Here is a 22,456-nt window from a genome sequence, read left to right as displayed (position 1 = left end):
GCCTAAAAATATTCCATATCGATTTTAAGAACATCAATCTGTTGTGTTTATGACATTCTAAGATCTTGAAATTTTATAACGTAATTCAACGCGAGTGTCACGGATAACTCTAACTTAACGTGAGACGGTTTTTTACTTAGGGGTGACATGGGCAGAGGCGTAGCGACCGTTCCCGGCGCCCGGGGACAAACTTTCGATTTGCACCCCCCCCCCCCTCAAATTTTCAATTTGCACCCCTCCCCCTCAAACTTTCAATTTGTTTTTCCAACCCATTTTGGCGCCCCCTAAGGTCGGAACCCGGGGACATATGTCCCCCCGCCCCCCACTCGCTACGCCTCTGGACATGGGTATGGGTGGGGGTGGGGGGTTCTAGCTTCTCTAACAACAGAGGCGGAGCGAACTTATTCCCCCCCTCCCGTTATTATATAAAGTTATCCACGACGGCGAAAAGCGTCTCCCGTATGGAGAGGTCGGGGAGCTTTTTACCAGTAACTGTCCCTTAACCACTTTTATTTTGGTGTCACCCTATGGATGCAGAACACAGTTAATTAAGTCATTCAAGCCAAGTAGCAGTCAATTTTCTTACCTTCGTAATGCAGAACAGAATGAGTTTTATAATTTTTTTCTACCTCGCTTGGCGCCCGTGTGTGTGTGTGGGGGGGGGGGGGGTGGGGTGCCCGTGGCGGCGCCCTTCCTCTGTCTAACAATCCACATCCCCCCTCGTTCTTTTAATACACCACTAATTCCGTCCCACACACTTTCACCCCCCACCCCCCCCCCCTTCCCCACGGAAAAAACTTTCGGGGGAGGGGGGGCAGGGACAGGGACACTGGTGAAAGTATATTCTTTTCTACTTAAATTGCATTGATGCCTGAAAGAAACTATGATGACAAATGCTGTCTCGGTATCGCTTACACACAAACACACATACACATACACTCACACATACACACATGCACACGCACGCACACACCACGCCCGGCAGTTAACACACAGCCTCACTGTACGCTTACAGCTACACACAGCATGGTATGAATGGTTTCTGTAAGGGGTCGTCCATAAATAACGTCATGTTGGTAGGGGGGAAAATGTCAACAGCGATTTGAGGGGGGAGGGTGTAGGCTGAGGTGTGACGTCATTAAGGTGAGGGGGGTCTGGCTTTTGTGACGACGTGTGACGGACGGGAGGGGGGTGAGGTAAAAATCGTCAAAAAAGCGTGACGTCATTTATGGATGAACCCTAAGCCTTGCAATGAGGGAAAAAAAATTTACAAATATAGACCTCGATCTACTTCAGAATTTTTAAATTAGAGTTGTGAAACATACAATAAATATATAAAAATAATTTTATGTTTGGAAATTAAGTTTCCTTTGATCTGTATTAATTAAACTGCTTAATTTCTGAGATTTATAATTGTTCTGTTGCCAATAATATTAATCCTTAATAAATTTTATAACAACTAAACCGGTCCACAATTTTACATTATTAAATCTAAGGGACGCTATTCTAAAATGAAATTGATCTTGGAAAGTGAAACTCGATAAAAGGCTATGTAGTGAAAGCGTAAAAATATAATGAATAAACTTTGTATTATAAAGATAGGCTTAGGGCTTAGAGACTAGTTAATATTGTCAAAATGACTTCAGTAAGTGAACTACTAAGAAGCACTTCTAAGGGTCAACTGAAGTATATTGGTAAAAGTTTGAACAGCAGTTGTTTGAAATTGTTGGTAAGTACAAAAACAAGTTTTAACAAGTGACTCAGTCAGTGCGTAGTGAGTCACTCTTTGAGTAGACGTGAAGTAGTAAATTTACATTTAAAATTTAAACCTATTAGTATTATTAGGCCTAGACATAGGCCTATTATTAAATAAATTAATCATAGGCCTATTATATTACTAGGCTTGTCGGTATCGGCCGAGATCGCGGTAAAAACATGACCCGAAATCTCCCATTACTTTCTGATACCGGGCGCACGAGATTTAGTTTTGCATACTAATAAGTTTTTAATTTATGGTAATTAATTAAGTTTAAAAGGTCATTTCCTAATGTTAAATGAAAAGTAGAATGGTTTTCCAGTTGTTTTGATGGCTTAGCGATCTGATTGCATGCTGTCTCTGCTTTGGTCTTACCGCGGTATAAAGGTTAACTTCAAATGCTTTAAAAACGCGATTTTTGAAAAGTTTCCATTTAGATAATGAAAGTTTCCAAAGCAGATACATCCCATTTTTATAGAAATGATATTTATTTTTGGATATTTTGACTTTGACATTAGTAAATACTCATTTGAAAGTAGTCACCGTAAGTAGGTCACGTTGCCCCCATTGACTCCAATGTTATATTTCTTCATCCCGATCTGCCAGCTTTTAGTTTTGATACACTAACAACAGTATTCTTATGTAATGTACAAACAAATCTCCTACTTGTTGTTTTAAACATATTTTAATATAGATCTACCTGTCTTTCATTTTTTCAACTCTGGTTCTAGTTTTGCTTGAAGTAAAATTTTGCTGAGTCAGACATAGGTTACCTCTCTGTTGCTAGAATACACTACACTAGCTATGTGCTAACTGTAATTTTAAGTATTCAAGTTCTACTTACCCTTACTTAGTTATATTTATATGCTGAAAATCAGAATTCATACACAATACACACATAAAAACCTTGATCAGATAACTTCAGTTCACTTTTAACAAAATGGCTTAAAGATAGACTCTACTTCACCTGCCCAAAATAATAAGGCAATTATATGCACATTACAGTGTTCAAGTCATTTACTTTAGATTGCTAACTATGTAGTTCTTTCATTCACTGTATTTATATAAAGCATTGCTTTAGAAACTTTTTCATATTTGCGCAGCACAGTTTTATAACAAAATGTCTTAAAGATGGACTCTACTTCACCTGCCCAAAATAATGGGGCAGTTATATGCACATTTCAGTGTTCAAGTCATTTACTTTAGATTGCTAACTTTGTAGTTCTTTCATTCACTGTAAAACATTGCTTTAGAAACATTTTCATATTTGCGCAGCACAGTTTTTTTGGGGTTATGGAAGGAAGCCAACACAAAAATATACTTCTGTATTATTTTTATTTATTTTTACAGCATATACAAGATCTATATATCATTCTAGCTCAACTCTGCAAATATGAACAAAATACAACTGCAAGTAAAATAACTATGCTCAATTTATTCAGGTATACCATGACTTGTCACAATTGGCCAATGCAAAAGCAAGGGCATTCCACCCCTCACAAAAAAATTCGCTAAAAAAAAACTATTTGAGCTAGACAGAAAATCTTTTTTGTTTTGTTTTCATATAGTTGAGCTCTACAAGAATATGTAATTTTTATTTTTATATGATGATTAGTGTTTTTTTACCAAAATCCCTAATATTACCCTATAAAATTTATATATAGGCTATAAATAAGCCGTTCGATTCAACACCTCCGGGTTTGTCATTTTCGTGGCATCTCACGGCTCATGCGCTTACTAAAAATGGCGACTAGTTTCGCTTTCACTAAACGGTAGAGGGATAAAACTAAAAATAACGAGGTCATCGTTAATTTTAGACATCGAAACTATCCGTTTCTATTTCAGTCTGTTATTTAAGAATTCCCAGATGTACTTTTGACCTAATTTCTTTATTTGTATTTAACGAGGCTGTCGAGAGAAAGTCACGCTTATTTAGCGTGTGTTTCAAGTTGAATAAACTAAAGCAGGAGCGTATTTCCCTAACTTTATTATTATTTTCCCTTTTTTTAATATCTTCACTATCAAATAAAAATAGAATTGTGTAATAATTTTATTATCCAAACAGTACATTTTTAAGAATAAATCACCATACTAAAAACCTCTCAAGGCGCCATTTTATAATAATCTAATCATCGATTCCGGAAGAGGTGAAGGGGTGGGGTTGGCATTGACGGACTGTTAGAGTGAAAAACACTTAACTTGAATGAAAAAAACTTTATTCGCGCTTACAATTTGAAATAAAGTTTTGATAACTTAGCCATTAAGAGACAGATATGTTTTATTTACTTATTTTAAAACTGGATTGTTAAGATATCGACAGTTTTTTTTTTGTTTATGGTGTGTGACTGAGTGTGTCCTTGACCTTCAAGTGCTGTTCTAGTTAGGAATGCAGATGCCTTAGTTAGATGCCAAGAACCCATAATAGTCATCATAATTCTTAGTTAGTTTATTAAATACCACTTCAAACAGTTCTTATATTATTATTACTTGAGTAATTCATACCTTAATTAATAATTTGCTAATTGTTTCTGACAAAATATGATCATGGCACGGGCCATCTTCTGGAAGGGGGTGGGGCGGGTGGGGGCTTAAAAAATGTCACATAGTACGTTATTTTGTCATTCTTTTGGGAAATTGTGTTTTTTGTCGTGGGGTGGGACTTTGTGAGATTTTTGGTGGTGGTTTTGTGAAATTATTAGTGGTTGGTGAGTGTAATTATGATGTCTTTTATAGATAATATTCAGTATTATTACATTTTGTCAATCCTTTTTTCTCACAAAATGTTAATTATGTCCTATTCTATATTACATTGATTCTGAACATCAGAGTCAGTTTTGCCATTCAATATAATATACACCACAGACATATTTACATTGTCAGATGGCTGAAGTTTACAATTGGAAAATGTGAATTATGTCCTACACCATAACACATTGATTCTGAACATCATAGTCAGAATTTGTCAATACACCACTGACATGTTACATTATCAGAAGTAATTTGTCTGGCTAAAACCATCAGGAGTTTAAACAATATGAATTGAGATGTATGTTTGGTATTGCAATACAAAAAAAATCAATACATCGCACTGATTCTGAACACTAAGTCAATCTAAAGTCAATATTTGTACACTGTTAAAAAAACACAAAACTGGTGGGTCATGTATATTTTTTTATTTTCAATTTTTCAACTTCAATGACAGGTACATTATTTACAATTTTATTGTCTTGTATGTGTAAATATGTACATTTAACATTGGATTTTTAAAGAATTTACTTGTTACTTGTCGTCTGTGTTGTATATATTTTTTTCAAATTTATTGACAAGTACATTAATTACAATTTATTGTCTTGTTTGTGTAAATATGTACATACATATTACATAGCCTTATTTGATGATTGTAAAACTAGTTTGTTATTATGCCTGTATGTATTGTGTTGTGTAACTCCGACATAGCCTGGTCCCAAATCAAGGATGAAAAAAGAGAAGGGGACAGTCACAATTGCTTAAATCTAATCTGATATAGTATGTCTTATCTTTAGGCAGACTGTTCTGTACCTAAAAAAATATGTAGTCAATTTAGTGTGCTTTAGAACATAGCTTCATTTAAGATTTTTAGTTTCTATAGAAAGGAAACGCCCATTAAATGTCCCACATAATTTCATAAAATAGATCCTACTTTAGATCTTCAAATACTGACTCCCATTGTAAACTGCCTAAATAATAAGTGTGCACAGTCTAAGTAATTAAAATAATAAATATGGATGATTTTAAAATTAGAACTATAAGGCCAATTTTTTGTGTTACCAATATCTGCCAACCTTATTCATTAATATTTTTTTTTAAAGTTATTAATCAATCTTGGTTACTTTTAGCTATCTACATTCATTTCTAAGCTATTTTAATATGCTTCTGTTAAGTTTCATTGAAAAATGTTAAAAAATAATCCAGATATCCACTCATGAAATCAGGTCACAGGTCTAGGAGTTTTTTCTTCATTAGCTATGCCACACGGACCCATGACTTTGGAATTTTTTTTCAGTCATAATGACTTTGCACAGAAAGTTTATATATGCTAAATTGACTTAGTTTACCATTGTCCTAGCTATTACTGATACTTTTAAAAAAAAAAAAAAAATTTTAATTTTTCATCAAACTGCCTACTATAAATAAAGCTATAGGCCTAACTAACGTAACAACCTACCTAACGCCTAACACACTACACAACACACCTATGCCTATATTTAATATTTGGAAGAGTCTATTTATTAGAGTTTAGACTAGAATTATTACAGACAATCATTGTTAGTTCGCTGTTCAGGCCTACCCAAGTTTTCGTTAATTTACTATACCATTGACAGATATTGAGATAATCATAATGGCACAATAGAATCTTTTTTAAAAAGGGGTGTTAAAGAACTGATAGTTAACAACGCATATATGTCATATGACATATGTTACTAATGTTAATGCTAATCCCAACCCTATTCCTACCATACGTCGAACCCTAATTTCTAACATAGCATTTACACTTGCAACATGTGTACTATACAGGTCTAGAAAAAAACAACTTTACCATAAGCCATAAGCTTATTTTATCAGACCATAAAATAGGGGAGCCTATACACTTATTGCGAAGTAAAACTTTAGCTGACATTTCCACACTTTTACCAGATGATAGACTACTAGGTTTTATCAACAACTTTTTTCACACAACTAGCATTTTACACTTTGTCCTGCTATTTCCACATCTCACAATTTATTCACTCTGATGAATAACTTCAGTTGTAAATAAAAATTCTAAAATTATACTGAAAGATATTTGCCTATTTGTAAAATTATATTGACAAGTTGGATAAAATTAGCAATTATATAGTCAAAATATTTATTTAAATATATTACATTAAATATATTATAAGTAGATTAAACTAGTAACTATGTCAACATCCTATTCAAAATATATCATTCAAGTTAAGTGACATTAAATATTTTATAATGGATCAAATTAGTAATTACACAACATCCTAATAAAGTTTGTTCCATTAATTATTTGATTTCTTGTCAAGGATGAGTTGGGCCAGCTCTCCCCTCCACCTTTGTCAAGATACCATGAAGAAAAAGAAACTTCAAAGAAAAACTTAAGCTTTGGGTTGGACGAATCAGACTTTGTCGGCCTTAACGAAAACAGTTGCAACAACAATGACAGTGAGAACACACAAGTGTTGTCCTTCTACAGCTCAAACAGCAAGGGATTTAACAGTTGTAGTTATTCTTCCTACGATGAGGATACTGAGGAAAAGAAGGACTTGAGGTTTTTAATTTTCTTCAGCTTAATATATTTACTGCTAAAATAAAGTAACCGTGGCTTAAATTTTTAATTTCAAAAATATGTATTGTGCCAAAAATTGTTCCATTTATCATAATTTAGAGTTTATTACATAATTGATATGAAATTCTTTTCATGTCTTATGTTAGCTATTAACAAGGAATTATTGACGATCATTTTATTAAATCATTTTTTGTCATTAATTAATGTCTGCTTGCAAAGGTACTATTCTGTTATGTTATCTAAAAGTGCCTTTTTTTTGGAACAGTTATATTGTATTTTAATTAAAATATTATAAAACTAATTAGCCTTAAAATAGTTACATTTCTTTCAAATAAAAATATTTTAACCTAGTTAATCAATGTGCTTAACTCTTCTATCACAAAACAATCAAATAGTGGATCTACTTTTGAAAGTGACAGATTAAGTGTTTAAGTATTGCTAATATGATTAAACATCTCTCTCTGTGACAGCAAACAAGATCACCTAGACATAAGTGCCCCATTACCCTCTACCACACGCCAGCATCGTAAGCCCTCCGCCCTACATGCTGCGTCTTGTCCGGTATCACCAGAGTTTGGCACCACGGCTCACGCTGTTGTTGAGGCAGAAAACAAGTGGAACTCTTCTAAACTGGTACTGGTTTATATTTTATTTTACATAAAGGATTTTCCTGCTTTAATATAGGTTCCCAGATAGACGCTCAAATGGAAAAGTGTTTTATTATGCTACAGTGTACATGAGTTCATTTTTTGCCAATCGCTATAAATGTTTGATTTAAGAAAGTAATAATGCCCTTGCGGAGTTTTCAGTTGTGCATCTTTTCAGTCACCTTAATAACAACTTTTCTATTCTGAACATATTTAGCACAGATATACTTACTGTATTGGTATATTTAGATTTTCAATTACAGATTGTTATAAAATTAGATTTAGTTTTTTTTTAACATAATAATCAAAGTTTCACTTTTAAATTAAAAAAAAATTAGTTTTCCATAAGATCACTGAATTTTAACATACCATGTACACTTATAAATATGTCTCCATATTTTACTAATTATAAGTTTTTAAACATTTTGATAAATAATTACCAAATGTCCATTTCTATTTTCTTAAAACAGTTATCCTTGGCAGAGAGAAGAGATCAGTATATAAAACATAACAAAAGTCTGCAGGAACTAACAAGACGAGGGGAAGCAGAGATAGAAGCCAAGCACAAAGACCAAGCTAACCGCAGAAACAATTTCATATATATCAAAGAACAAGAAGGGTAATTTTTATTCACTTTCTTCCTCTTCGTTCTTAATTGTAATTTATTGGAGGTGATTTCCCCCAATGTAACTAAGCATTACGGCTACACATGTTATGCACCATGCAACCTGTGGCTTCAGCCTGCTTTTCATTCTGGATTTACATCCTGCCTCTCGCCAGGAACAATCTGCAAGACAGCATTTTTTAAATTTTGGAGTTGAACTGAACTCAACACTTTTGCATCGCTGTTTTAATAAAAGACATACTTTTTGCATTTGAACTAAAGAAATTGAATTAGATTACTTGCCTTAAATGAGCTAGTTTTAACTATATGACACCTAAACAATTGCAAATCTGAAATGGAGAGAACAAAAACCTTTTACTCAAGTCTGTGCTTTTATGACAAATACATTAATAAGTTTTTACATTTTAAAATTTTTAATCAATCATTCAGCAAGATTAACTCAGTTTTTCTTATGTTTCAAATGATAGGCTTGAAGAGACCAACAAACTTCTCCAGAATTTAAAAGAAGTCCACCAAGAACACCACAGGGTAGGCCCACCATTTTCTTTTCTTTATCCAAGGGAGGCTATCACCGAGTTTTTAGCTTGCTTTTTCTTTCTTTATATAAGGGAGGCTATCACTGAGATTTCAGCTTGCAAGTCTGAAAATTCATAAAACATGCATGAATTTGTGGAAAATGTGTGTATAGTGTTATTAAATAGAGATTAAGTAGAGTCATTATTAATTTTTTTTTTGGTACTTGTACAGAAAGTCACCACAATACAGAAAGAACTTGAGAGAAAGAGAGAAATTCTGCAAGATGAGGCAAGAAGACAGTAAGTGGAATATTGAGGTTCCTTTAGGGAGTAGATAGTGAGGTTCCTTTAGGGAGAAAATAGGTTTTTGTGGATGTCTCTTCCCCTACAACCCACCCTGTGTATGTCTCTGACCCTACCTCCACCCCCTTTGTATGTCTCTGCCCCTACCCACATTCCTATGTATGTCTCTGGCCCTACCCTCACTCCCACCCTTGTTTCTACTGGCACCCACCACTCATGTCTTTGCCCCTACCCCTACCATCCAGAGCATTTCTGCCCCCTACCCCCACCCCATGCATGTCTGTGCCCCCCACTCCCACCACCCACCACTCATGTCTTTGCCCCTACCCCCACCGTAGAGTGCATGTCTGCCCCACCCCACACATGTCTCTACCCTTCACCCCCACCCCCACTCATGTCTTTGCCCTAGCCCCACCATCCAGAGCATGTCTGCCCCCTACCCCCACCCCATGCATGTCTCTACCCCCCCCCCCCCCCCTCATGTCTTTGCCCCTACCCCAACCATACAGAGCATGTCTGCCCCCATCCCACGTATGTCTCTACCCTTCACCCCCACCCCCACTCATATCTCTGCCCCTACCCCCACCCTACAATACCCCTTCTCATATCTGCCCTGACAAGTTCTGTCTCAACCAAAATGTCCATCTCCAGCAAGAAACAACAAACAGAAAAGTTCCAGTCCCTGGTCCAGCAGATCCTGGCCAACAGGTCAGCCTTTGTCCAGCACTTTGACAGCTTCCAGCACATGTCCAGCCTGCCTGAAGCCGTCCATCAGCGCCGTGTTCAGCTGGAGAAAGAATGTGATGTGAAAGCTAGTGAGGTAAATAGTTGAACACTTGTTTTATACAGTTGATAGGGGACATTTTAATACTTTATCATTTTAAATTTTAGTTTTTAATAATTATAAACCAAGTACCAATACATACTTTTTTTTGTTTTAAAGTTATTTTAATCTTAGTAGGCTTCTATTGAATTAAACACCATATAAAATTATTTATTTGTTTTTATTTTAATTTTACTTTTAAACTCATAACATTTTTAATAATGTTTTTACATTGTTCATGATAAATGTAAAACAAATAAATTCTGTTGTAGGCTAAGGATATAGAGAACTCATCCAATATTACTGATGACCATATAAAAACATTTGAAGACTTTAGTAATAAAATACAAAGAGATGTTGACACCCTCAAGAAATTAACAGGTAGAGCATTGTCACATTTTGAATTTTTCACTTAGAATGTACACACCTGAGCTGAATAAAGTAGCTTTAAAACTCTTTTATATTATTGTAAGATCTCATTATTTATTTTCTAATGTCCAGGCTTAATAAAAAAAATGTGATCTTTATTTTGAAATTTCATTTATTTATTTGCTAATCCCCTACCTTTATAAAAAAAAACTCTTTGATCATTATTTTTAAATCTCATTTCTTAATTTGCTAATCAAGCGACTTAAAAATGTTATTGTGTCAAAACTTTTTTTTTTGGTACAGTTAGTAAATATATTTTAAATATATTTATTATCATTTCCATATTTCAATTATTGTTATATTAACCATTTTTTTTATAACAGTCTGTACTGTTACCCTTTGATGTAGAGCTACTTGTTAAAATGAGCATAAAGGTGTATTAAATTATTATTGGTAAGCCTTCAGAGCCCACACTAGCTAAATGTTGTGTTTGTTTGTTTGTTTGTTTGTAGGAGAGGTAGAGGCTAGAGTAAAAGCAGAGGAGGAAAAGAAAAAAGAAGAGGAGAAGAAAAAAGCTGATGATCAGCAAAAATTATTGCAGGTAGGTGCGACACCAGGGGTCAGATTGAATTGTGGGTAAGTGTGATGACGCAGGCAAGATTCAAAGATAGGTGACAGGTAGAATAATAGCGTAGGTCTCCAAGACAATGGTCAAGTAGAATTGCAGTGGAACGAACTGACCATTCATGTGAGACGGTCAGCAGTTGACCATTGGAGTGTGTAGGGCGAAGTTAAGTGTTAACAGTTTGATAGGAATAGCTGAGTTAAACAGTCATGTGAAAAAAGCAGTTGTAGTTAGAGTTTAAGTGTTGTTTAAAGTTAATTGAAACAGTAGAAATAGTGTGTAGAAAAGTACAGTAGGAGATGGATTGGTGTAATATAAATAAACTATAATACATCTTGAATTGGACTTGTATTTTGATTTTGCACACTGTGTAAGGCTATTTAAGGATCTATCCCCAAACTGGAATAAATTATATGTTAATAACAGGGTTCAAAAGTAAGTTGATGTGTTTTTATATGAGGTCAAAGTTCACCATGGTTAAAATTGTACTGCTTGTAACTTTCCTAAATTTCTATTTGTTAAATTTTTTATCTCACCTTCTGAGGTAATTAATTAATGGTTTATGAAAAATTTTTAAAAAATATTTTCAGGCCAAAAAGCTACAAGCTGATGCTGAGCAAGATTTAAGAGGTAAGTCAGAGTTCAAAGGTTAAAACATTGGTATACCACTCAGCTCTATGTTCCATTGGTACACATTAGTGTGAGAATTATAGACTACCTCTCCCCATCTCATGGGAGCTTAATGACTACAAACCTGATGGTCTTGAGATCAAATCCAGGTTCTAGTCAGTAGAACATCCCTGAGTCCACTCAGCTCTGTTGTGTGCCTGAACCACATAAGGGAAAGTAAACTCAGCTAGGCATAGTGCTGACCACACTATCGTATCATATGCTGAGATCACAGGAAACAGGTAAACTCTACTCCACCTTCCCCATAGACAGTCAGTATCCCCATTAATACAGTGAGCTGTGTGAACCCGATCTTCCAAATTCCCCAAATCAAACAACTGCTGCCTTGTAGTTTGTTCTTAGATGGACAAAGGCTATGGAATCAAATTCAGAAAGAAAAGCCGGCGTCAACAAGCCATATGGCACATAACATGTTGACACGTAATACTTTATTATGTTGGAGGAAATCCCGTCCAACATTTCAAACCAAATCAAAGATAAAAAAAAAAACTTGTGTGTACAGCTAGTGTAGTTTATGCCTTACTGCACATCAACCTGATCAAAGTCACAGGTTGAGATGTTTTTTTCTTCTCTTAGTTCAAGCCTTCAAACACATCTTAGAGCAAAAAAATCTGAAGGCCACAAAACTTTCTCAAGTTGAAGCTAGCATCCAGTCATTCGTCAATAATGCACAGGTAAACAATTTGTTTATTTTATTTTAATCAAAATATTTTAAATCATACAACATGTCTTTAAATATTGTAGATTGAAATTTTCTGTAATTATCATTCATTATTTTAACTGCCTTGATTTTAGTTAGTTATTTGAAAATAGAAATCTTTTTACTAGAATAATTGGTACTAAATTAATTTAGTTTTAGTATTGAATAAAATACCATATGAAATTTAAATTTATAAAGCATATTTTAAGTCATAACTCATTTCTTTAAATACTGAAGATTAATATTTTCTGTAATTATTGTTAATCCATATTTAACTTCCTCTATTATAGTTATTATTTAAAATAAAAATCTTTTTTACTAGAATAATTAAAACTTAACTAAATTAATTTTAATATTGAATAAAATACTATATAACTTTGCAATTTGATCAAGATGTTTAATTCATTAAAAGTTGTAGATAAAGTTTTAACTTTCTCTATTGTAGCTATTCATTTGAAAATAAAAATCCTTCTCTAGGATAATTACAAAGTCATACCTCATTTCTTCAAATATTGTAGATGAATGTTTTCAGTAATTATTATTTAGGCCTATTAATTTTAGCTTCCTCTAATTATTCAAAAATAATCTATTTACTAGAACAATTTAGACTGAATAAACTTAAATGTTGAATAAAATACTGTACAAATTAGTTGAGAGTTCTGTCTTGCTCTAACCAGATGAAGAAGTACAGGTTTGACCTGCAGCGCGCTGTCAACACAACCATCAACGCCATCTCTGCGGTCAGTGGCGCCCACTTGCTGGACAAGATAAAAAAACTGCACATGCTGCTGAGTGGGCAGAGGGTGGAGGTCTCGGGGAAATACGTCTCCGCTAGCGACACACCTGAGGCGCTGCTGTTTTGTCAGAACTTGGTGGCGAAAATGTTGGTGGTGAGTGAAAAATAGTTTTTAACTATCTTATTGATTTATGGTATGTTTGTAACGATTAGTCAATGGCTATTCTAACATGAAATCCCATTGGTCACTGCCTATTCTTACAGTGAAATATAATTGGTCATTTGCTATTCTAACAATAGACCCAATTGGTCATTGGTTATTCTAACAATGAAAACCAATCTGTCATTGGCTATTGTTACAGTGAAATCCAAAAAGTTCTTAAATGAATGATAACCAAGTTTTAACATGTAGCATTTTTTTGCCCTAGCCATTTATAATTATACAACTTATTTGCCTTGCAAAAATTCTTCAACCCTTCTACTTTAGACAATTATTGTTTAACTCTTTAACTCTTCTGCCTTAGACAGTAATTGCCTAATTCTACTGCCCTAGACAACAATTGCCTAACTCTACTGCCCTAGACTCTAATTACCAAACTCTACTGCCCCTAGACAAAAGGAGAAGAACAAGTGACATCCAAACACGAGTCAGCCTTTGCCATAGCAGCCGTGGCTGTGAGTCTGTGGTCAGCCTTCCCTGTGGTGGGTGAGCTGTTCATGGCTCACCTACAGGCTCTGTGTCCCTACGTCCTGCCCTTCTACACCGCACAGCAGGAGACACAGTCCAGTGTTGAGTACTACAGGTAGGTTTCTTGGTCAGCCTTCCCTGTGGTGGGTGAGTTCTTCATGGCTCACCTACAGGCTCTGTGTCCCTACGTCCTGCCCTTCTACACCACACAGCAGGAGACACAGTCAAGTGTTGAGTACTACAGGTAGGTTTCTTGGGAGGTTTGTTGGGAGGTTTGTAGAATAGTACAGGTAGGTTTCTTGGGAGGTTTGTTAAATATTATAGGTAGGTTTCTTGGGAGGTTTATTGAATAGTACAGGTAGGTTTCTTGGGAGGTTTGTTCAGTAGCACAGGTAGGTTTCTTCAATAGTGCAGGTAGGTTTCTGGGGAGGTTTCTTGGTAGGTTTCTTGGGAGGTTTGTTGGGAGGTTTGTAGAATAGTACAGGTAGGTTTCTTGGGAGGTTTGTTAAATATTATAGGTAGGTTTCTTGGGAGGTTTATTGAATAGTACAGGTAGGTTTTTTGGGAGGTTTGTTCAGTAGCACAGGTAGGTTTCTTCAATAGTGCAGGTAGGTTTCTGGGGAGGTTTCTTGGGAGGTTTGTTGAATAGTACAGGTAGGTTTCTTGGGAGGTTTGTTGGGAGGTTTGTAGAATAGTACAGGTAGGTTTCTTGGGAGGTTTGTTAAATATTATAGTTAGGTTTCTTGGGAGGTTTATTGAATAGTACAGGTAGGTTTCTTGGGAGGTTTGTTCAATAGCACAGGTAGGTTTCTTGGGAGGTTTGTTAAATAGTTTAGGTAGGTTTCTTGAGAAGTTTGTTCAATAGCACAGGTAGGTTTCTTGGGAGGTTTGTTAAATAGTTTAGGTAGGTTTCTTGAGAAGTTTGTTCAATAGCACAGGTAGGTTTCTTGGGAGGTTTGTTAAATAGTTTAGGTAGGTTTCTTGAGAAGTTTGTTCAATAGCACAGGTAGGTTTCTTGGGAGGTTTGTTAAATAGTTTAGGTAGGTTTCTTGAGAAGTTTGTTCAATAGCACAGGTAGGTTTCTTGGGAGGTTTGTTGAATAGTTTAGGTAGGTTTCTTGAGAAGTTTGTTCAATAGCACAGGTAGGTTTCTTGGGAGGTTTGTTAAATAGTTTAGGTAGGTTTCTTGAGAAGTTTGTTCAATAGCACAGGTAGGTTTCTTGGGAGGTTTGTTAAATAGTTTAGGTAGGTTTCTTGAGATGTTTGTTCAATAGCACAGGTAGGTTTCTTGGGAGGTTTGTTGAATAGTTTAGGTAGATTCCTGAGATGTTTGTTCAATAGCACAGGTAGGTTTCTTGGGAGGTTTGTTAAATAGTTTAGGTAGGTTTCTTGAGAAGTTTGTTCAATAGCACAGGTAGGTTTCTTGAGAAGTTTGTTCAATAGCACAGGTAGGTTTCTTGGGAAGTTTGTTCAATAGCACAGGTAGGTTTCTTGGGAGGTTTGTTAAATAGTTTAGGTAGGTTTCTTGAGAAGTTTGTTCAATAGCACAGGTAGGTTTCTTGGGAGGTTTGTTAAATAGTTTAGGTAGGTTTCTTGAGAAGTTTGTTCAATAGCACAGGTAGGTTTCTTGGGAGGTTTGTTGAATAGTTTAGGTAGGTTTCTTGAGATATTTGTTCAATAGCACAGGTAGGTTTCTTGGGAGGTTTGTTAAATAGTTTAGGTAGGTTTCTTGAGAAGTTTGTTCAATAGCACAGGTAGGTTTCTTGGGAGGTTTGTTAAATAGTTTAGGTAGGTTTCTTGAGAAGTTTGTTCAATAGCACAGGTAGGTTTCTTGGGAGGTTTGTTAAATAGTTTAGGTAGGTTTCTTGAGAAGTTTGTTCAATAGCACAGGTAGGTTTCTTGGGAGGTTTGTTAAATAGTTTAGGTAGGTTTCTTGAGAAGTTTGTTCAATAGCACAGGTAGGTTTCTTGGGAGGTTTGTTAAATAGTTTAGGTAGGTTTCTTGAGAAGTTTGTTCAATAGCACAGGTAGGTTTCTTGGGAGGTTTGTTGAATAGTTTAGGTAGGTTTCTTGAGAAGTTTGTTCAATAGCACAGGTAGGTTTCTTGGGAGGTTTGTTAAATAGTTTAGGTAGGTTTCTTGAGAAGTTTGTTCAATAGCACAGGTAGGTTTCTTGGGAGGTTTGTTAAATAGTTTAGGTAGGTTTCTTGAGAAGTTTGTTCAATAGCACAGGTAGGTTTCTTGGGAGGTTTGTTAAATAGTTTAGGTAGGTTTCTTGAGAAGTTTGTTCAATAGCACAGGTAGGTTTCTTGGGAGGTTTGTTAAATAGTTTAGGTAGGTTTCTTGAGAAGTTTGTTCAATAGCACAGGTAGGTTTCTTGGGAGGTTTGTTAAATAGTTTAGGTAGGTTTCTTGAGAAGTTTGTTCAATAGCACAGGTAGGTTTCTTGGGAGGTTTGTTGAATAGTTTAGGTAGGTTTCTTGAGATGTTTGTTCAATAGCACAGGTAGGTTTCTTGGGAGGTTTGTTAAATAGTTTAGGTAGGTTTCTTGAGAAGTTTGTTCAATAGCACAGGTAGGTTTCTTGGGAGGTTTGTTAAATAGTTTAGGTAGGTTTCTTGAGAAGTTTGTTCAATAGCACAGGTAGGTTTCTTGGGAGGTTTGTTGAATAGTTTAGGTAGGTTTCTTGAGAAGTTTGTTCAATAGCACAGGTAGGTTTCTTGGGAGGTTTGTTAAATAGTTTAGGTTGGTTTCTTGAGAAGTTTGTTCAATAGCACAGGTAGGTTTCTTGGGAGGTTTGTTGAATAGTTTAGGTAGGTTTCTTGAGAAGTTTGTTCAATAGCACAGGTAGGTTTCTTGGGAGGTTTGTTAAATAGTTTAGGTAGGTTTCTTGAGAAGTTTGTTCAATAGCACAGGTAGGTTTCTTGGGAGGTTTGTTGAATAGTTTAGGTAGGTTTCTTGAGAAGTTTGTTCAATAGCACAGGTAGGTTTCTTGGGAGGTTTGTTAAATAGTTTAGGTAGGTTTCTTGAGAAGTTTGTTCAATAGCACAGGTAGGTTTCTTGGGAGGTTTGTTAAATAGTTTAGGTAGGTTTCTTGAGAAGTTTGTTCAATAGCACAGGTAGGTTTCTTGGGAGGTTTGTTAAATAGTTTAGGTAGGTTTCTTGAGAAGTTTGTTCAATAGCACAGGTAGGTTTCTTGGGAGGTTTGTTGAATAGTTTAGGTAGGTTTCTTGAGAAGTTTGTTCAATAGCACAGGTAGGTTTCTTGGGAGGTTTGTTAAATAGTTTAGGTAGGTATTGAATTGTGCAGGTAGGTTTGTTGGCAGGTTTATTGGTAGTTTTGTTGAATTGTGCTGATAGGTTTGTTGAATTGTGCTGATAGGTTTGTTGAATTGTGCTGATAGGTTTGTTGAATTGTGCTGATAGGTTTGTTGAATTGTGCTGATAGGTTTGTGGACTAGTGCTAGTAGACTTGTCAGTAGATTTGTTGAATATTGCAGACAGCCATTATTTAAGTCCTTAGGATATGTGCTACAAAGAAATAGACAGTTGAGATGTAGCCCAAAACCACATTAGATATCTGAATGTACCTTGAGAAATCTGCCAGCTCCACCCTTAACTCACTTAGTCTTACCTGTAAATCAACCACCTGTAACTCATCTGGGGACGGAGTGGTCTAGTGGTAGAGAGCTGGACAGCTAACCCGTAAGTCTCGAGTTCGAATCCGGGTTCAAGTCAGTAGACCATCCCTGAGTCCACCCAACTCGGGTGGGTACCTAACTCAAGTTAGGGAAAGTAAAGGCGGCTGGGCATAGTGCTGACCATACTATCTCTTTATATGCAGAGGTCACAGAAACAAGTGAGCTCTACTTCACTTGCCCCGTAGGCCGTGATGTTTGAAAGGGAAATTTTACTATTTACTAACTCATCCATTCTCACCTGTCTCCACAGATCTGCGGGCTACAAGATCAGCGAGGACGGCACCGTAGAAGAGCAGGACAAATTCCTGCGTCGCATGTCTGGTCTCATGAGACTCTACTGCGCCTGCATGATTGTCTCCCCACCCAACACCCCCCACGGCAGCCACCCGCACGGCGTGGAGAACGCGTGGATGTGGCTGGCCCGCACCATGAACCTGGAGCCACACACTGACATCACGGCCACCATGATCTACGACCTCCTGGCAGTCTCCGGCCACGCCCTGTTCCGCGAGTACAAAGTCCAGTTCATCAAGCTGGTCCACGTCCTCACTCGCAGCTACCTCCCCCAGCTCAAGAACTTGTCTGTCACCAGCGCCACGGTCGGCAGGCTGGAGATATTTCTAGAAACTTCTCTCAGGACCGCAAGCATCGCAGCACCAGAGGGACTATTGCCAGCTAACTTCTGGAGCACGTCTTGACGCTAAAAACCTCATGTTTACATTTTTTTTAGCCAAAATATTTTATTGTATTTTTTTTTAGTGACACAATGACAGCCACAAAATGAAATTTCTCTAAGAAAATCAGCTTCATATTCTTATTGTGTGAAGGAACAAGGAACCCAGGCTTTGTTTATAAAACTGAACCGTTTTTTTTTAAACTTCTGTGGCTACTTCTAAGGGCCCTATATAATTTTCATGTGGTATTACCTGCCCTATAGATTTATCTCCCATTTTAGCTTTATTTGTTGCTTCCCAGGTCAATCAAGGTTTTAAAATGTGTAGCTTTTATCAGGTTGAGACTATTTTTAGACAATACTTCTATGTTACAATATGTATAGTGTAGAGCAGTGGTTCTTAACCCCACCAGTATTATATGCAAATTCACTATCCTAATAGTTCTATTGTCCACACTGACAAAATCTGATTGTGAATCAAATGAGTTGGGTGTGTCTTGCCCTCCACAGAACCCCCTGAGACTAACTCACTGAACCCCTGGGGTTTGATCAAACCAGGTTAAGAACCACTGGTGAAGATGAAGGTTTAAAACATACTGTATGTGACTACTTAACTATGCTCAATGTGGTTGATGTTTGTTTTATAAAGTAAACCATGAAGAAATGTTGTGTTTTGATTTGGTGTGTTTACACTGCAACTTCAAAAACTCAACAACAAATATAATAATTGTCACAGAAGCAGTATAGGTGTATCAAATAATAGAAACAGGTGTATCATTCCTGTTACACAACCAATACAGATGTATCACACACCAAATACAGGTGTATCATACAACAGATACAGGTGTATCATACTAGTCACACAACCAATACAGGTGTATCATCCATGTCACACAACCAATACAGGTGTATTATACATGTCACACAACCAATACAGGTGTATCATCCATGTGACACAACCAATACAGGTGTATTATACATGTCACACAACCAATACAGGTGTATCATACATGTCACACAACCAATACAGGTGTATCATCCATGTCACACAACCAATACAGGTGTATCATCCATGTCACACAACCAATACAGGTGAATCATACATGTCACACAACCAATACAGGTGTATCATACATGTCACACAACCAATACAGGTGAATCATATGTTACATGTCACACAACCAATACAGGTGTATCATACATGTCACACAACCAATACAGGTGTTACATCCATGTCACACAACCAATACAGGTGTATTATACATGTCACACAACCAATACAGGTGTATCATCCATGTGACACAACCAATACAGGTGTATTATACATGTCACACAACCAATACAGGTGTATTATACATGTCACACAACCAATACAGGTGTTACATCCATGTCACACAACCAATACAGGTGTATTATACATGTCACACAACCAATACAGGTGTATCATCCATGTGACACAACCAATACAGGTGTATTATACATGTCACACAACCAATACAGGTGTATCATACATGTCACACAACCAATACAGGTGTATCATACATGTCACACAACCAATACAGGTGTATCATCCATATCACACAACCAATACAGGTGTATCATACATGTCACACAACCAATACAGGTGAATCATATGTTACATGTCACACAACCAATACAGGTGTATTATACAAGTCACACAACCAATACAGGTGTATTATACATAAACATGGAAAAAACTTTAAATGTATTACCAGATTAGGGTTAGTGACTAAACTAATCCAACATTAATTAACAGCTGCTGTTGATGTCAGGAGGGGAGGGGTCAACAAGTTTGTGACAGGTGGGTGTGGTTATCTCACAATGTCAAGAATTATCTCCCATGATTATGAATAATGCATCAACACCTACCAGTGTAGGCAGGTCCTATGCTCTAAATAATTTTTCTAAGTCTCCGGTTTGGAGCTAAACAAAATAGGCAGATAACATTCAGTATAAATAAAAACTACACTTCGTATTAAAAAAAAAATTGCTGGCTTGTAACTTAAAATGGTACCAGATGGTGTGGCTATGTGGTTTTACAATGGATAACAACAATTACGACTCATATAGCTGAGACTTATAATTACCAAGCTATGGTTGGCTTACGTTAATTGCAAATGAATTCAGCTCGTGAAACGTTTTATAAGGGGGGGGGGGGGGAAGGGGGGTCTGCTATCTTGAAGTGACATAATTACAATTAAATTATAAATCTGTTTTTAAAATCTAATTGAAACGATTTATATTGTGCTGCTTAACAGGCCAATGTATATATATATATATATATATATATATATATATATATATATATATATATATATATATATACATATAGGCCTATAAATATATATATATATATCTATATATCTATATAATAATATATATATATACATATATATATATATATATATATATATATATATATATATATATATATATATATATATATATATATATATATGGGTGTATAGACATAGGCAACTTTTGTTTACCTTCTAGTTGACGAGATAGTGTGTGGTGGAAGGTTAACCACTAACCACGAATAAAGCCAAACCGACATTGTAATCTGTCTTCTTCATGTCTGATGTCTCCCACACTGTGAAATTCTTTTAGAAATTATGGGATAGGTGACCTAAGCGAGGCGTTATTTTACTACCAGCAGAAACTTGAGCCCAAGCAGGATGATTGACGTTGATTGTTGACGTCTGAATGCAGTAGATTTCATTCAGGCTAAAAATAGAAACAATGCTTTTAATAGTATAGCATTGTATTTTTTTTCTAGTTCAAGTTTTAACCTAGTCTAGATAAAATGTGACATCTGGTTGATGTCAGTGACTTGTTTTCATTAGCCAAATCAAAACTTAACGAAATCTGGTCAAACTATAAACAATATAAGTTTGTATATGTCAATTTGCGACAACTATATATGAATATTTATGCTTAGGGACAGTGTTTCTTCCATACTTTTTTACTCCGGGGGGTGGGAGAGGGGACGTTGAAAGGTAAAAGTATATATTTTCTATTTAAATCCCATTTCGTTCGATTAGGGATGTTCCTGCACAATAACATTCCAAAGTACGTCAAACATCTGTCTCAGGTTGTATAACTCTTTTATAACACTATTTACAGTTCCATTTCGAGCCTGGGCAGGTGAAGTAGAGTTCTCCTGTTTCTGTTACCTCGGCTTGACTCTCTCCCTAACGTAAGTCGGCTACCCATCAGAGCTGGGTGGACTCAGGGACGTACTATGACCAAGCCATTCGACTACGCCGTCCTTTAAGGCTATGTTAGCTTGTGAACAATTTTAAAAAATATCGAAATTTTAAAACAATCTCTTTCCACATTGACAACAATCAGACCACTATGGAGTATTTTGCTTGTCTCCATATTTAAAAGAAATAAGATCATGCACTTAGGGTGGCAGAGCTTCTTTTAGGTATCTCTGTGGTTGTGGGGGGGGGGGGCTTCCCACTACCTCGAAGAAAGTCTACCGCCCCCCCTCCCCCGAACGAAGTGGAATTCATATAGGAAATATATACTTTTACCAGTGTCCTCCCCACCCCCCGAAGAATTCAAGTGTCCCTTCAGCCTCCCCCCCCCCCCCCCCCCAAGAAAAGCAGTCTGAAAGAAACACTGTAGCGTGGTTGTTTATCGTTGAGTAATTTCAGTTTGTTATATTATGTTGTATATTATGTCTATGATTCGTGTTAATAGGCCTATAACACTTTTTTTTGTACTTCATACATTTGTTTAGGATTTGGATATGCCTACATAAGCCATGGTATTAAAAATTATTGCTTCATCGGTAATACTGGCAATATATCATTACATGTTCCAAACTTGTTGCTGTTCTTTGTTCTGTGTGTGGTGGTGGTGGTGGTGGTGGAGGGGGGGGGGGTCAGTTACATTTGAAGGGGAGGTGGTCAGGTCGTTAAGGTCATGACTGCTAAATAGCCACGAGTTCGAACTCCAAAATCAAACAACTGCTGACTTGTAGTTTGTTCTTGGATGGACAAAAGCTATAGCGACAATCCAGAAAGAAAAAACAGGCTGAAATAGACGTCAACGGTCTTCATGGCGCATGTAGGATTAGGATAGGTTTGCCTGTCGCCCCTCTTGGGGCATAGACCGCTGACAAGAGCTCTCAGGCGTTCTCTGTCCTGGGCGTAGTCTTTCAAACTGTCCCCGGGTTATCCAATGTGGGGGTTGTGGGTAAACAATGTCCTACTTCTTGTTTTACTAAAGGGGTCATTCATAAATGAGTA

At 36.3% G+C, this 22,456-nt stretch overlaps 1 protein-coding gene across 1 annotated transcript; it reads left to right on the top strand.

Moving 5' to 3' along the window:
• The first annotated feature begins 1,507 nt into the window (after nucleotides 1-1,507).
• Nucleotides 1,508-18,828, top strand: LOC131929470 (mRNA export factor GLE1-like). The gene is made up of 14 exons (XM_059285708.1): nucleotides 1,508-1,729; nucleotides 6,823-7,067; nucleotides 7,556-7,718; nucleotides 8,203-8,351; nucleotides 8,825-8,885; nucleotides 9,105-9,172; nucleotides 9,827-9,995; nucleotides 10,271-10,379; nucleotides 10,880-10,968; nucleotides 11,583-11,622; nucleotides 12,259-12,356; nucleotides 13,060-13,272; nucleotides 13,731-13,921; nucleotides 17,751-18,828. Exons 1-14 carry the CDS (start codon nucleotides 1,637-1,639, stop codon nucleotides 18,196-18,198), a joined length of 2,136 nt encoding a protein of 711 aa, XP_059141691.1. The 5' UTR covers nucleotides 1,508-1,636; the 3' UTR covers nucleotides 18,199-18,828.
• Nucleotides 18,829-22,456: the final 3,628 nt, after the last annotated feature.

This window comes from Physella acuta, unplaced genomic scaffold, assembly GCF_028476545.2.
Source record: "Physella acuta isolate Inbredline_101_S28 unplaced genomic scaffold, ASM2847654v3 ptg001636l, whole genome shotgun sequence".
Classification (NCBI taxonomy): domain Eukaryota; kingdom Metazoa; phylum Mollusca; class Gastropoda; family Physidae; genus Physella; species Physella acuta.
This window is presented reverse-complemented; position numbering and strand designations above follow the sequence as displayed.

Bases quoted from the DNA above. Each gene is read 5' to 3' on its own strand.
- LOC131929470 (XM_059285708.1), top strand. From the start codon at position 1,637: ATGACTTCAGTAAGTGAACTACTAAGAAGCACTTCTAAGGGTCAACTG. The intron at 10,969-11,582 runs GTAGGTGCGACA...AAATATTTTCAG, and splicing joins ATCAGCAAAAATTATTGCAG to GCCAAAAAGCTACAAGCTGA. The intron at 13,922-17,750 runs GTAGGTTTCTTG...CTGTCTCCACAG, and splicing joins TCCAGTGTTGAGTACTACAG to ATCTGCGGGCTACAAGATCA.